The sequence below is a fragment of the Carcharhinus amblyrhynchos genome, chromosome 27 (genome assembly GCF_965287045.1).
Source record: "Carcharhinus amblyrhynchos chromosome 27, sCarAmb.v2.hapA, whole genome shotgun sequence".
Lineage (NCBI taxonomy): Eukaryota > Metazoa > Chordata > Chondrichthyes > Carcharhiniformes > Carcharhinidae > Carcharhinus > Carcharhinus amblyrhynchos.
The window spans coordinates 39,117,162-39,132,425 of record NC_137350.1 but is presented as its reverse complement, the minus strand read 5'-3'; the positions used below and the strand labels follow the sequence as shown (position 1 = coordinate 39,132,425).

The 15,264-nt window shown below is 40.9% G+C and overlaps 1 protein-coding gene across 2 annotated transcripts in view; it reads left to right on the top strand.

The window, feature by feature from the left end:
• The window catches only part of LOC145359231 (sorting nexin-11-like), a 137,497-nt gene that overhangs the window by 16,974 nt on the left and 105,259 nt on the right, over positions 1-15,264 (top strand). For both annotated transcript variants that reach the window (XM_080213726.1, XM_080213725.1), the window contains exons 5-7: positions 2,720-2,806; positions 5,377-5,477; positions 6,315-6,413. In XM_080213726.1, the coding sequence (XP_080069852.1) occupies positions 2,720-2,806; positions 5,377-5,477; positions 6,315-6,413 (287 nt within the window). The remainder of the gene's footprint in view (positions 1-2,719; positions 2,807-5,376; positions 5,478-6,314; positions 6,414-15,264) is intronic.

Below are 15,264 nucleotides of genomic sequence, written 5' to 3'. Positions count from 1 at the left end.
AAACTCAACTGGTGCACTAGTTTCCTTTAGGGAAGGAAACCTTTAACTGCAGTTGCTACCTAACTGTCACTCTGAAGTGATCAAACAAGTTCCATCACTTTCTCAGTGTAACTAGCGAGGGAATAATAAATGGTGGCTTTGCCAGAATAAAAATTGAAACCAGTCACATTAAGGAAAATCATACCATGAAAGTGGCCAAATCATAACCCAGAGCCTGTATAAGGACGCACAATAAAACTTCCTTTTTGGTAACATATTCAGTGTAAAGGAAACCCATGTGTTTCTGCAGGGATGCATTCAATATCCACTCTTATCTTTTCTTCTGATCTCCACCCCCTCACCCCGCCCCACACCCATTGCAAACCCTGTCAAAACCCTCATTTCAGAAGTCCAACATTTAAAGTTTGCACAACCCGCATGTGAAATCGGAATGCTTCCTAATTAGTGATTTAAGTTCTCTCCAGTAATCATTTTTCATGTAAATGAGACTGATAGCAATGTTGCTTTAGTCCTGGAAGTAAAGTTAAAGCTTATTTATTATTAGTCACAAGTAAGGCTTACATTAACACTGCAACTAGGTTACTGTGAAATTCCCCTAGTGACACATTCTGGTGCCTGTTCAGATCAAAGCACCTAACCAGCACAGCTTTCATAATGTGGGAGGAAACCCACACAGACATGGGGAGAATATGCAAACTCCACACAGACAGTGACCCGAGCTGAGAATCGAACCTGGATCCCTGGGGCTGTGAGGCAGCAGTGCTAACCACTGTGCCGCCGTGCTGTCAGTTTTGGTCTCATCAGACTGGCCTGGAGGTACTGATTCTATCTGTTATCTTCAAACAAAACTTTACTTTCTTTTGTATCAAAATTTTAGTTGCATTTGAAAATTTCTGCTTTTAATTGTAATTTTCTCACGTTTTTGTTTCAATATAATTAGTTTCAACAAATATCCTAATTGTTGTTTCACTTTGCATAGAACTGATTTAACTGCCACCAGGGACTTGGTTCATTTCAATTTCCAGAATCCATTGCAAATGATATGCAGCTCAGCCCAAGAGTTAGATGCAGTTTCAGTGTTGTCTCTTTATGACCAAGTTTGAAGTTGTCCCCTGTCATTTATTAGTCGTGCCAACCAGGAAACCATGACATAGTAATCACATTTTCTGCCCATTATAACCATTGTGTCTGTGATCTCCCCCTCAGCAGTAAGGCAGACTCCTAATAACTTGCATTGGTAAACCTCTGTTGTGCAATCTTTAATTGCACTTTCAGATTTAGATTGAAAAATAATTCAGTATTGTAAGTGCTGAAAATGCAAGTTCTTTGGTTAACGAGACTTATTTTTAGTCAATGTAAACAAAGCTGATTACAATGAGGATGAAATTAGAAAAAAATGGCAAGAATAATAAACAATTTGAAAATTTCCTCTCAAGAAGGAATTTCCTCTCCCCTTCCCTTCTGGAATTCTCATGGCTGTAAAGTTGATTTATTAGTGTCACAAGTAAGGCTTACATTAACACTGCAATGAAGTTGCTGTGAAATTCCCTTAGTCACCACACTCTGGTACCTGTTTGGGTCCATGTACCTAATGAGCACATCCTTAAGACTGTGGGAGGAAATTGGAGCACCCAGAAAAAACCATGCAGACATGAGGAGAACATCCAAACTTCACACACAGTGAGCCAAGCCAGGAATCGAACCCAGGTTTCTGGCGCTGTGACACAGCAATGCTAACCAGTGGACCACCATGCCATTATAGCAAGACTTGTGCACCCGTGCAAGTGATCATTTCTTACCTGTGGTGAGAGTGCATTTATCTGGCAAGCTGATAGAATGTATACAGCATTTGCTATGTTTGTGTTTGTGATATTCTATGGTTCAAATTCCCAATCTTGTTTGACCCAGAAAGGGACAATAAAATATTTGTGCATTGGGAGAGTGGGAAAAATCTAAGTATTAACTGCTCTGGTGCCATTTAGCACCAGTAAGAAAGAACCCCCTCACGGATGTTATCTGGTGTGCATCCAGAGAGGGCTGCAACAAGATTAGCATATTTAAATATTAGTGGGGTATAGAATATTGAATGAGCAACAGTACAGCACAGGAAGGATCCCTTCAGCTTTCTAAGCCTGCGCTGGCCATGATGCCTGCCTAAACTAAAACTGTATGCACTTAGAGTCTGCATCCTTCCATAATTGCATGCAGTTTTAGTGGATTAGTGATTGAATTACAGAGCTTTGGCCCAAACAGCTGAAGAAACGACCGGCCACCTGTAGTTGGGTGATGGAAATCAAGAATACAGAAAAAGACAGGAGTGATGGAGGACTGAGAAATCAGAGCTGTGGGGCTGGGAGTTGGAGGAAATTAAAGAAATACGGTGTTAAAGGCCAAGGGGCTGTTTGAAAACAACAATGAGAATTTTGCCCGACTCTGAGCCAGCAATGGTCAGTGAGCACAGGGATAATGGGAGACTGAGATAGTTTGAGTTAGGATTCAGGCAGCAGAGTTTTGGATGAGTTCAAGACTAAAGAGGGCATCAAACCAGCCAGAGGTGCATTGGAATAAGGGAGTTTGGAACTAGTAAAGACTTGGAAGATGGCTTCACAGCAGATGAGCTAAGGCTGGGGCAGGAATGGGTGATGTATCAGAGGGGGAAGTAGCTTTGCAAAGTCATTCAGTTTCTGATGAGTTTAAGATGAAACGTTGTGTTTGGTAGGAATTCATCACTGTGCGAGTGCAGGATCCAAGAGTTCAAGACCAGAGTTCCTGGAGTTCTTATGTGGATTATAACATATTCCTTTATGTAAGTATGGTGTATGTTGTTTGCTTGGATGTGATTGAAGTGTTTAAAATGATAGGGTAGATTTATTTGTTTATTCTTTCAAAGCCACCATTTGTTACCCATCCCTATTTGTCCTTGAGCCAATTGGCTTCTTAGGCTATTTCATATTACTGTGGATCTGGAGGCCAGGTCAGGTAAGGATGGCAGATTTCCTTTCTAAAGGATATTAGTGAATCTGATGGCTATTTACAATAACCAATCATAGTTTCAATGTCACCATGACTGGAATTTGTTTCCAGTTCCAGATATTTATTAATTGAATTCAAGTTCTATTAGCTGCCATGGTGACATTTGAACCCGTGTTCCCAGAACATTAGTTACCTTGGGTCTTTACTAGCCCAGTGACATTCCAACTATGCCTAAAGATGACAACCCCAACAATACAGCATTCCCTCAGTACTGTGCTGGAGTATCAGTCTACCTTGTTAATGGTCAAGTTGCTGGAGTGAGATTTGAACCAGAAACCTTTTGACTCAAAGGTAAATGTGCTCCCACCTAAGACACAGTTAAAAGAAATTTTTTCCTCTGGTCAGGGAATTCAGAATGAGGAGAACAATCTTAAAGTTAAAGCTGGGCTATTTAGGAATGAAATCAGGAAAGAGTTATTTCAAACAAGTGGTGGAAGTCTATAATTTTTATCCCCACCCACCTCTTCGCGAAAGGCCTGAACGTTGATTGAAAGTTTAAGGCTGAGATTTATATACTTCAGCTAGGTGAAGGTATCAATGAAAGGGCAAAGTTGGAAAAGTGGAGTTTGAGGTACAATTCAACAATGATCTTACTGAAGGGCAGACAGACTCAAAGGGTTGAATGGCCTCCTGTTTCAATGTTCTAATGATGTGGAGTTGCCAGCGTTGGACTGGGGTAGGCACAGTAAATAGTCTCTCAACACCAGGTTAAAGTCCCATAGGTTTATTTAGTAGCACGAGCCTTTGGAGTGTTGCCTCTTCAACGTTCAGGATTTTCGCAAAGAGGTGGGTGGGGATAAAAATTATAGATTTCCACCAATTATTTGAAATAACTCTTTCCTGATTTCATTCCTAAATAGCACAGCTTTAACTTTAAGATTGTTCTCCTTGTGAGAGTCACCTGATGAAGGGGCAACACTCCGAAAGCTCGTGCTACCAAATAAACCTGTGGGACTTTAACCTGGTGTTGTGAGATTGTTTCCATGTTCCCTGCAATCTTCTCATGCCAATCCTAACCTTTGGTCGATCACAGTGTGTGTTAGCAGGCTAGTCCTATGTCGCCGGCATGCTGCAAATTGGTCACTGGGAGGCAAAGAAACACAGTCCAGAGAAGAGACTCCTTGGTACCCTTTCTCCTGGGGCACCTCTATGCCTCTGTAGATAACTCTTCCTGACAATATCCTGCTTCTCTACTCCATGAGTCTCTCTGTGTTCACTTGATAGTAACCTTGATAGTAACCTTGATAGTAACCTTGTCTGCTCTCTGCATGCAAATACTCAGTAAAACTGGGATTGAAATTGTCTCGATGTCACAGAGTTTCCTAGTCTTTCAACATGTGTACCACTTCCTCCCATTACCCACTGTAAATGTGTTCACTCTTGCTGTGACAAGTTTTTGTAAATGATAAGTAGCACCAGCACTTCAGCTTAACAGCAGTTTGTCCCGCTTAACAGTGTTTGTTCATCGGATTTTTGTCCATAGGATAGGAGCAACACATGAAGTTTGATCCCATCATTCCCACGCTTGTGCACATCCAAGTAGGAATCATTGGACCACGATCAGGAGCAGGCAGGATGGCCAGGTTTTCTTTCCTCCAAGGCTAGTAGTGTTGTGGTCAACGATTATGTTCCAGTCCTGCCTTAGTTTAGCTCAGATGGTTCAGTACAGACTCAGGATTGAAGCTGGAACCATCTGGCTTTGTGAGAGTGCTTAGTATCACATTAATTGTCAAAAGGACAAGAGACAATTGAAGGGGAGACTTTTATGCTGTGTAAAACCTTGTTCTTGTGACTTGGAATGCGCTGTCTGAAAGGATGGTAGAAGCAGATTCAGTAATAACTTTCAAAAGGAAATTGAACACAAAGACATGAAAAAACTGAGCAGGAGCAGGCCATGTGGTTCCTCAAGCCTGCTCTGCCATTCAAAAAGATCATGGCCTCAAATGCACTTTTCTTCCTGTTTTCCATAACCCCTGACTCCCATTAGGTAAAGGATCTGTCTGTCGCAGCCTTGAATATATTCAATAACCTCACCTCCACAGGTGGAGGCTGAGAATTCCACAGACACACAGCCATCTGAGAGAAAATATTCCTCCTCGCCATCTTAAATGGGTTAAATCATTGAATAAATGCTTGAAGGGGAATAATTTGCAGGGTTGTGTCGCAAGAACAAGGGAGTGGGCTTAATTGGTTAACTTTAAAAAGGTTTGCACAGGCACAAAGGAATAAGTGACCTCCTCCCCGACTATATCATTTTATGATTCTGTGGGGGGAGGGAGTGAAGATTGTTATTTTTAACTAACAAACAGTATTAAAGAAAGGCTATTTGCTGTTCTCTTTCAGACAAATAGTAAAGCTTTTACTGTAAAGACTTCCTGTGTGCGGCGCCGATATCGTGAGTTTGTGTGGCTGAGACGCAGACTCCAGAAGAATGCTGGATTGGTGTAAGTGCAGCTCCGAATACAATCCCTATCCACGATGCTCCGAGCTCTAGAATTAACAGTGATCAGCTTATTTGGAAACTGACTCTCCGAAGAAGGCACAGCATGCTATCCTAGGAATAATTTTGGGATTGTACCTGCTGACCATTACTGACCCCATTTGAGTTTGAGCAGTCAATGGGAAGACAACCCATTCGATATCTTATACTGACATCTGTGGCTCAGCTGATAGGGCTGTGAGATATTGTACACCCATTTGAGAGGGCAGATGATGGCTCAGTTTAATGTCTCATCCAAAAGACGGCACTTCCATCAGCACTCCCTCAGTACTGCTTGTGTCAGTTTGTAACACGTGTTCAAGTCTCTGTGGAGTGGGATTTGAACCCACAACTCTCTGACTCAGAGGCAGAAGTCCTATGCATTGAACCAAGCCAAAGAGGGAAAATTCCCTTCATGATTTGAGCTTAGCAGGCAGCACTTTGAGCTAAGCTCAAAGACATTCACAATCTTTGAAAACCATGCTGATTCTGCTACTTTGCTAAAACTTGGCACTGAGCCAGATTACAACCCCTTCCCACAGACTACCACTACTCCGCCTGGTACTCTCCTAAACCTGGCTCATTTTGGAGGCCTCTTCCTCATGTTGAACCTTTTTTTTATTTTAGGATTTAAACATCCTTTCTAATTGCACTTTTAGTGACTCGGTCTCTTGTCCCACCCAGTCATTTATTGCCTGACTATTTGGAAAGAACATTTTTATGTTAACATACACATTAATATGATTGCTGCATTCTCCTTTGCCAAAATATACAGAATTTCCTGTTGTTTTTATTTTTGCAGCTCTCTCCCAGAGCTTCCAGGCAAGAAACCGTTTTTCCAAGTTAACGACAGTGAAGGTATAGAAAGAAGACGGCAGGGTTTGCAGCAGTTTCTGGAAAAGTAAGTGCAGTATTAGGAGTGTAATGATATTTGATTCAAGCTGCACTGCTGAGGAACCCTTGTTAATGCTTTCTATCTTGCTTTTATTCCCAATGGCAGCGTTTGATGCTCTACAAATAAACACAGATTGCCAGTATTTCAATTACTTAATTATTCTTCCTGTATGCTGACACAGTGAGTGTGGCTGGCTGAGTGAATCACAAGAGGTCATTGTAGAGTCCAATTCTGTTTTTCGTCCCTGTCACCTAAACATGCGTGTCAGGGATTTGTGGATTCTAGTAATGACTGTGATCCTACAGAGAGAGACTACTGTCTATAAGGCTGCGATCTGCCAGCTCCGCACAGATCCGGGATTGGGCCTGAGATCTTAGACAGCTGCATACCAGATCAGTCGAATCATTGGGAAAGATCAGAGCACCAAAACTTTAAAGAATAGTGCTAGCCCCAAAAACGCTTCAACAATAAAAATTGTCACTTTCATTAGAAGAGCACAAGGTAATTACTGAGAAGACCATTTGGCCCATCTTAATAATCCCTCAGGCATCCTATATTTCCGCTGTTTGCAACAATTAATCACTTCTTAAATAAATCCAGGATTTATTCCTTCTCTCTCTATCTGGAAGTTCATCCCACATGTTATTGACTCCTTGTGTGAAGAAAATCTTCCGCTTGCAGTTCTAATTGTTTGAACCTGAGTTGCCTTTGTCCTGCTCATGTGATTTAACATCATAATGGAACATCCTGAAGCACTGAGATTTTAAAATGAAAACCTGATGGCAGAGTAATGTTGTTGTGCTGACTGATGACAGTTACTTTAAATAGATGTATCCTGGTCATATTAGGTTAATTTGAAGTGAATACAAGCTTAACATTTTATTTAGAGACTGAATTCTTTGAGCCTAGAACTGCTATAGGGCATTTGCTTGATAGTGACTCGGTCGCAGATCTCCAGGGAAGTGGGTATTAGTGTGAATAGTACGAAACATTGCTTCTTGGGTTCTCCCTCTGTTGTCTGTTCCACTGGCATCAGGAATATTGGGAGGCACTGCAGTGACAGTCACATCGACAGTCACAGCTATTGAGAGCTCTATGATACTGAATAATATTGCTTTTTTACAACTGGATGCTGACCCAGATTACTGCTCCCTTTCTGAGGGGACTACCAACCTTTCCATTCCCTTCTTCACCTCTCCTTTCCCCTCCCCTCCTCAACACCCCCTCCTGCCTTCTGTTACAGCAAAAAGTCTGACAACACCAGGTTTTAGTCCAACTGATTTATTTGATAATAGACTCACCACTTCTACATTTTAGAATATAACCATCCTCTCTAATTCCACTATTAGTGGATTCAGTACCAGGAGGATGATCTCACTAGCGTTTATAAAATATAATTTCAAGACTCTGAAATTAAATCAATATGAATGAAGTTTCCAACCTTTGTAGCTGCTGTTTGGGGCACCATCTAGTGGCAGTCTCTGGTAGTGCTGACTGAGTAGGAAGTCTCACAACACCAGGTTAAAGTCCAACAGGTTTATTTGGCAGTACAAGCTTTCGGAGTCTCGCTCCTTCTTCAGGTGAGTGAGGAGTTGTGTTCACAAGCAGGGCATATACAGACACAAACTCAATGTACAAGATAATGGTTGGAATGTGAGTCTTTACAGGTAATTAAGTCTTAAAGTACAGACAGTGTGAGTGGAGAGAGGGCCAAGCATGGGTTAAAGAGATGTGTATTGTCTCCAGCCAGGACAGTTAGTGAAATTTTGCAAGCCCAGGCAAGTCATGAGGGTTACAGATAGTGTGACATGAACCCAAGATTGACTGAAGCAAGCTCCTCTAAATTTTTTCTTTGATGTTTTAAACCATTGCTGGTTGCAAACAGTGTGAAAAATAGTTGTGCGTTTTTTTAAAAATTCTGTTTGAAACTTTGAACAACAGTTTAACAGTTCTGTTTGTCTTTTTTCACGTTATTAATCTGGGTGCAGAGTTGATGCACAAGTGTTTAAGCAGGTCCTTGTTGGGCCTGGTTTTATTTTATTCATTCACTGAATGTGGCGATTTCGGGTAAGGCCCGGCATTTAATGTTCCTAATTGCTCTTTAGAAGATGCTAATGACCTGACTTCTTGAACTGCAGCTGATGACACAAAGGTAGGAAAGTAAATTGTGAAGAGGACATAAGGAAGCCACGAAAAGGACATGGATAGGTTTTCCCATGCTTCAGCTGCTCTTGTTCTTCTCGGAGGTAGAGATTGTGGGTTTGAGAGGGTCTGCCACTGTGCACTGTTAGTGGATGGGTGCCGATCAAGCAGGCTGCTTTATCATGAATTATGTTGAGCTTCTTAAACATTGTCGGAGATGCATTTTTCCTGGCAAATGGAGAGTATTCCATCAGATTCCTGAATTGTAGTTGGTGCTGGCTTTGAGGAACCCAATTAGTTGCATGGTACACAATTCTCAATCTTTGACCTGCTGTTCTAACTACAGTGTTTACGTGGCTAGTCCAGTTAAATTTCTGTTAAATGGTGGCCTCCCCCAGGATGTTGATGATGTTGTTTGATGACAGAATTCCATTGAATATCATGGGGAGGTGACTAGGCTTTCTTTTCTTAGAAGTTTCTAGACTGGCACTCCAGTGCAGTTTGAGGGAGTGTTGCACTGTCTGGGTGAAATTGACTTTGTTTTGACCTTTAATCCAAGGTTATTTCTACCTTCTTGAGTGGATGGAAATGGTCCTAGAACAATATTTCAAAGAAGAACACACGAGTTGTGCCTGATGACTTGCCAATATCTTTCTCTCCGTCAGCATCACTAATACAGATTATCGCATTTCCATTTATTGGTGCTTGCTTTGCACATATTGGCTCTCACATTTCTTACAACAGTCACGGCACTTTAAATGTACTTGATTGGCTGTAAAGCACTTTGGAACATCCTGAGATCATGAAAGATACAATAGCACTGTAAACCTAGCTTTCTTTGCAAGTTCTTTTATGAAATATAAACGGAGCTGGAACTTGTAGCTTGAGAAATCTGTCCCACTTATGGTCTGTGCTTTTGAATATGGAGTGTTCAGATTTGATTAAGTTGGTTCATTGTCTATTGCTTCTTTAGCAAATGCCCGCGCATGCATTTTCCAACAACTGTTGCTGAATAGGAGCCAAAGTCCTGTCTGATACTTTCCTCCTCCTCCGCCCCCCTGCCCCCCCATCCCTATCCTAAAAGCATTAAGATTGTTGTGCAGCCTGCATAAGCAGCCTAGTTAAGCTTTATTAACTCAGTACAAACCAGCAATTGAAGTTGGATTTTCTTTGACTGGTTCGGTCTAATATTTGTGATTGTGTACCAAGTGAAGAATAGGCAGACACACAGCTATGTTTTGGAATACCAACTCCTGCTTCATTAAGTGGCCACCCATCTTCCAACTGGAGAGGCAGTGGTGTAATGGTGATGTCACCAGACTAGTAATCCAGAGGCCCAGGCTAATTCTGTGGAGGCATGGGATTGAATCCCACCAAGGTAGCTTGTGGAATTTAAATTAAGTTAATAAATCTGGAATAAAAAGCTAATTGTGATAATAATAACCATGAAGTCTTTGTCAACTGTTGTAAAATCTGTCTGGTTCACTAATACCATTAAGGGAAAACAATCTGCCATCTTTGTCTGGTCTGGTCTGGTCTGTATGTGACCCGCAGCAATGTGGTTGACTCTTAACTGCACAGTGAAATAGCCTAGCAAACCACTAAAAACTCTAAAAAGAGTGAAACTGGATGGAGAACTGGGCATTGACCTAGGAACCAGAAATACAACAGCAAACCAAGCCCTTTTGACCCTACAAAGTCTATTATATATTTAAAAAGGTTGTGGGTTGCTTTAAGAGCTGATCACATGCTTTAATGGTGATGTCATTAAAATGTTTGCAGAGGCTGCAATTTTACTTTCATTTTGTATTCTGTATGGCTAAAACATAAATCTGCTGCTGTGAGTTTGAATCTACATGTGCAAACCACAGCTTTTTTTTTAATTTAAAACTCACAAAACCTAACATAGTTAGAATATTACACAGAAAATTAGTGACGAGTCAGGATTTTGTTTCATTAAGAACATTGAGAAAAGATCCTAAGTAGAAGGAAAAAAAATTGTGGATCCTCACACTTTGAATATTAGAAGACTGAGGATAATAAATAACATGATTAGGGATTGAAGAGCCAGAGCAGGAAGACCAAGTAAGAAAGAAGTTCTCTGTGTAATTTTTAAAAGAGGTTTTTTTCTGATCAAGGTGAGATCCCAGGCAGTGTCTGGCATATTTGAAAAGAAGGAATGATCTACTGAACCTCTGGGGCCAATTACAAAAATATATCAAATTAATGGTCTCCACGTAAAAAGGGGAGTGTCGGGAAGACAGAAAACAAACACACTGAACAGTCTCGAGTTCCTGCAAGAGAAATAGTGGGTCAGTTAGGATCCATGGGCCCTTTCAATGAAGAAAATTAATCAGGAGTTCCTAAGCAGAGTGTTTTCAGTACATTGTACAAACAAATAAAATTGCAGATAAATTGCTTGTACCAGTTTTTCCTCAATAAAATAGGAAGGAAAACTTTCAATTTGTTCCGGAACTTGGTTCATTCAGAAAAACCAGGAACCAAAACTTATGTTGATTTAACAAAGATCCTTGAAAAGCATTACTCTCCAAAGACCTGATCATCGAGGAATGGTTCAGGTTCCACTGAAGGAATCAAGTGGAGGGCGAAAGCATTGCTTAGTTTGTGGCAACTTTAAAAAGGCTGGCACAACATTGAGTTTTGCGAGTCATTAGACGATTCTCTTCAAGACCGTCTAGTTGGTGATCTCCAAAATGAGGTATTCAAAAGATGATTGCTTACTGAACATGCTTTGACTTTAAATTCAGCAGAAGAAATTGCAGTGTTAATGCAACTGGCTGCTAAAGGAGCTTCACAATTTCATAGAATCATACAGTGCTGAAGAGGTGCTTTGGCCCATCGAGTCTAACCAACTGGCACGGAAATGAAGATCCACAAGTTGGTAACTGCCTATAAGTCAAAACGGCAACAAACATGTCTCAGATGCGCCATTATATTTAGGCCATTTAGCGAGTGAGAAAGGAAAGTCAATGCAAGAATTATGTCAAAATGAGTCACATCGCAAAAGCATATCGAACTAGACCAGCTTCCCCTGAGAAGAATATTCTGCAGAAGAATCTGGGTACCTTCAAGAAGAAGAACAAGTTTAATTCAACGAAGAGAATTTACAACATGAAAGAATTAGAACGGTAAAGAAAAAAATCTCAATAAATATGATGAAGAGTTCTAACTGAACGTATTATCCATACAAATTCCATACTGATTTGAATTGGGCGGCATGGTAGTACAGTGGTTAGCATTGCTGTTTCACAGCTCCAGGGATCTGGGTTTGATTCCCGGCTTGGATCACTGTCTATGTGGAGTTTGCACATTCTCCTTGTGTCTGTATGGGTTTCCTCCCACAGTCCAAAGATGTGTGAGTTAGTTTGATTGGCCATGCTAAAATTGCTCCTTAGTGTCCTGAGATGTGTAGGTTAGAGGGATTAGCGGGTAAATATGTAGGGATATGGGGATAGGGCTTGGGTGGGATTGTGGTCGGTGCAGTATCAATGGGCCAAATGGCCTCCTTCTGCACAGTAGGGTTTCTATGATTCTTCAATGATACAGAATGAATCACAGATTCTGGGTTATTCTGAACTAAAGTGGACAATATATTAGGATGGAGATTGATTTTGGTGCTGCTGTATCTTTAATTCCTGTGACTATATACCAACATCTTCTTTTAAAACCAGCTGATATGATTTTTAAAGACAATCTGATTTGAATTATTATTGTCACATGTATTAATACACAGTGAAAAGTATTGTTTCTTGTGCGCTGTACAGACAAAGCATACCATTGATGACGAAGGAAAGGAGAGAGTGCGGAATGCAGTATTATGGTCATAGCTGGGATGTAGAAAAAGATCAACTTAATGCGAGTTAAGTCCTTTCAAAAGTCTGACAGCAGCAGGGAAGAAGTTATTCTTGAGTCAGTTGCTACGTGACCTCAGACTTTTGTATCTGTTTTCCGATGGAAGAGAGCATGTCTGGGGTGCGTGGGGCCCTTAATTATGCTGGCTGCTTTTCTGAGGCAATGGGAAGTGTAGACAGAGTCAATGGATGGGAGGCTGGTTTGAGTGATGGACTGGGCTTCATTCACTACCCTGTGTAGTTCCCTGTAGTCTTAGAGCAGGAGCCATACCAAGCTGTGATACAACCAGAAAGAATGCTTTCTATGGTGCATCTGTAAAGTTGGCGAGAGTTGTAGTGGACATACCACTTTTCTTTAGTCTTCTGAGAAAGTAGAAGCATTGGTGGGCTTTCGTAACTACAGCGTCTGCATGGTAAGGTTTGGGGGTGGTGGTGGAAACTTGTTGTTGATGATCCGGACACCTAAAAATTTGAAGCTCTCAAATATTTCTACTTTGTCCCCATTGATGTAGACGGGGACATGTTCTCCACTACGCTTCCTGAAGTCGATGACTATCTCCTTTGTTTTGTTGACATTAGGGGAGAGATTATTATTGCTGCACAGTTCATCAAATTCTCGTTGTCTTTTCTGTATTCTATCATCATTGTTTCAGAACTGATCAGCAAACTTGAAAATCGAATTGGAGGGGAATTTGGCCACACAGTCATAAGTGTATAAAGAATGTAGTAAGGAGCTAAGGACACAGCCTTGTGGGGCACCAGTGTTGAGGATGATCGTAGAGGTGGTGTTGTTGCCTATCCTTACTGATTATGGGTTAGGAAGTTCAGGAGCCAGTCACAGAGGGAGGAGCCAAGCCCCAGACCATGGAGTTGGAGATGGGTTTCATAGGAATAATGGTGTTAAAGGCTGAGCTGCAGTCGATTTAAATAAGAGTCTGACATAGATGTCTTTGTTATCCAGGTGTTCCAAGGTTGAGTGCAGGGCCAGGAGATGATGTCTGCTGTGGACCTGTTATGGCGGTAGGTGAACTGTAGTGGATCCAGGCAATCTGGGAGGCCGGAATTGATGCGTGCTATGACTAATCTTTTGAAGTGCTTCATAATAAGGATGTCAGAGTCACCGGACAATAATCATGAAGGCACGCTGCTTGACTTTTCTTTGGTACCGGGATGATGGTCATTTTCTTGAAGCAGATAGGATCCTCAGATTGTTGTAAAGAGAGGTTGAAGATGTCTGCGAATACCCCAGCCAGCTGGTCTGTGCAGGAACTGAGTGCTCGTCTGGATACCCCATCTGGGCCAGTCATGGAACAGGTACTGCTGTTAAAAGATAACATCATAGTCAGTGCAGAGATGAATGAAGAAACAGTGATGTTGCATTTCCATGTGGTCCGTAGTGAGGCTCCAATTCCATTTTGGCGATCATATTTGGAGAAGATAAAGCTTAACTGGAGTGCTGTCAACAGACGGGTCAATGTCAAAATAGATGTACAGTACTTTCTGGATAAATACAAGACTGAATTTGAAGAGATGCTTGGCTTAATAAAGGGAGTTCAAGTGAAACTGAAGTTGAAGCCTAATAGTCAACCAAAAAGTTTCAAAGAGCATTGCCACATACAATTTGTCCCAAGTCAAAGAAGAATTGTATGATTTGTTAACACTGTTTGTTAGAGCCAGTTACAATGAATGACTGGGCTACCCCCATTGTACCTCTTATGAAATCAGATAGTTCAGTTTGTACTTGTGGTGATTTTGAAACAACCATAAATCCAGGTTTATGTGCTGAGCAATATTTACTTACTTTAGTTGAAGATTTACTTGCTGGCTTATCAGGTGGGCAGAAATTCAGCAAGATTGACCTTTCACAAGCTTTTACAGATGAACGTAGTCACTGAATCTGAACCATTGCTTTACCATCATTACTTACAAAGGTCTCTTTCTTTATAAAAACTGCCTTTTGGAATAATATGCACAGCAGTCCTAATCCAAGGATTATTGGATCAGATTTTAAATGATTTCTCTTGTGTGCAGTGTTACCTGGATAATATTCACATTACAGGGTCTAGTGAACAACAAAACTTGAATTATTTAGAAGCAACATTGGGATGTCTTTAAGCACATGTTCTGTGCATCAGGAAAGAAAAATGTGACTTTTTCAAGACATTAGTCCAGCATTTGGGTCACGTTATTGGTAGTAAAGGCCTACATAAAACATCAAAAAAGATGGACACTATTTCAGAAGCACCATGTCTGATAAATGTGCACATTTGAAGTCTTTTCTAGGATTATTAAATAATTGTGACAAGTTTATTCCTAACTTAGCCACATTCTTGAAACCATTGCATAATTTACTATGTGTGAAACAGTCATGGGACTGTTTCTCACAGAATGTGAGAAAGCATACAAGGATGTCAAAGATGCTGTGCAAGTGTCTGAAGTATTGGTTCATTTTAATCCGAAGCTACCGTAATTGCTTGCTTGTGACACTTCACCTTACGGTGTTGGGGCAAAGTTTCACATATTGTGCCTTTGTGAGAGGAACGACCAATAGCTTTATCTTCGCGTACTCTGCCTAGTGTTGAATCTAACTCTGCTCAGCTAGAAAAAGAAGCATTAAGTATAATTTTTGCCATACAAAGATTTCATCATTATTTAGATGGTCATTATTTCACATTATTGACTCATCGTCGAAACTTAACTACTATTTTTAAGACATATAAGGGCATACCTTTGTTAGCTGCTACAGATTGCAAATATGGTCACCGATCTTATCTGCACGCTCCTACAATATGAAATATCATCAATCAGAGTGCTGTGCTGTTGCATTATCATGCTTACCTTTA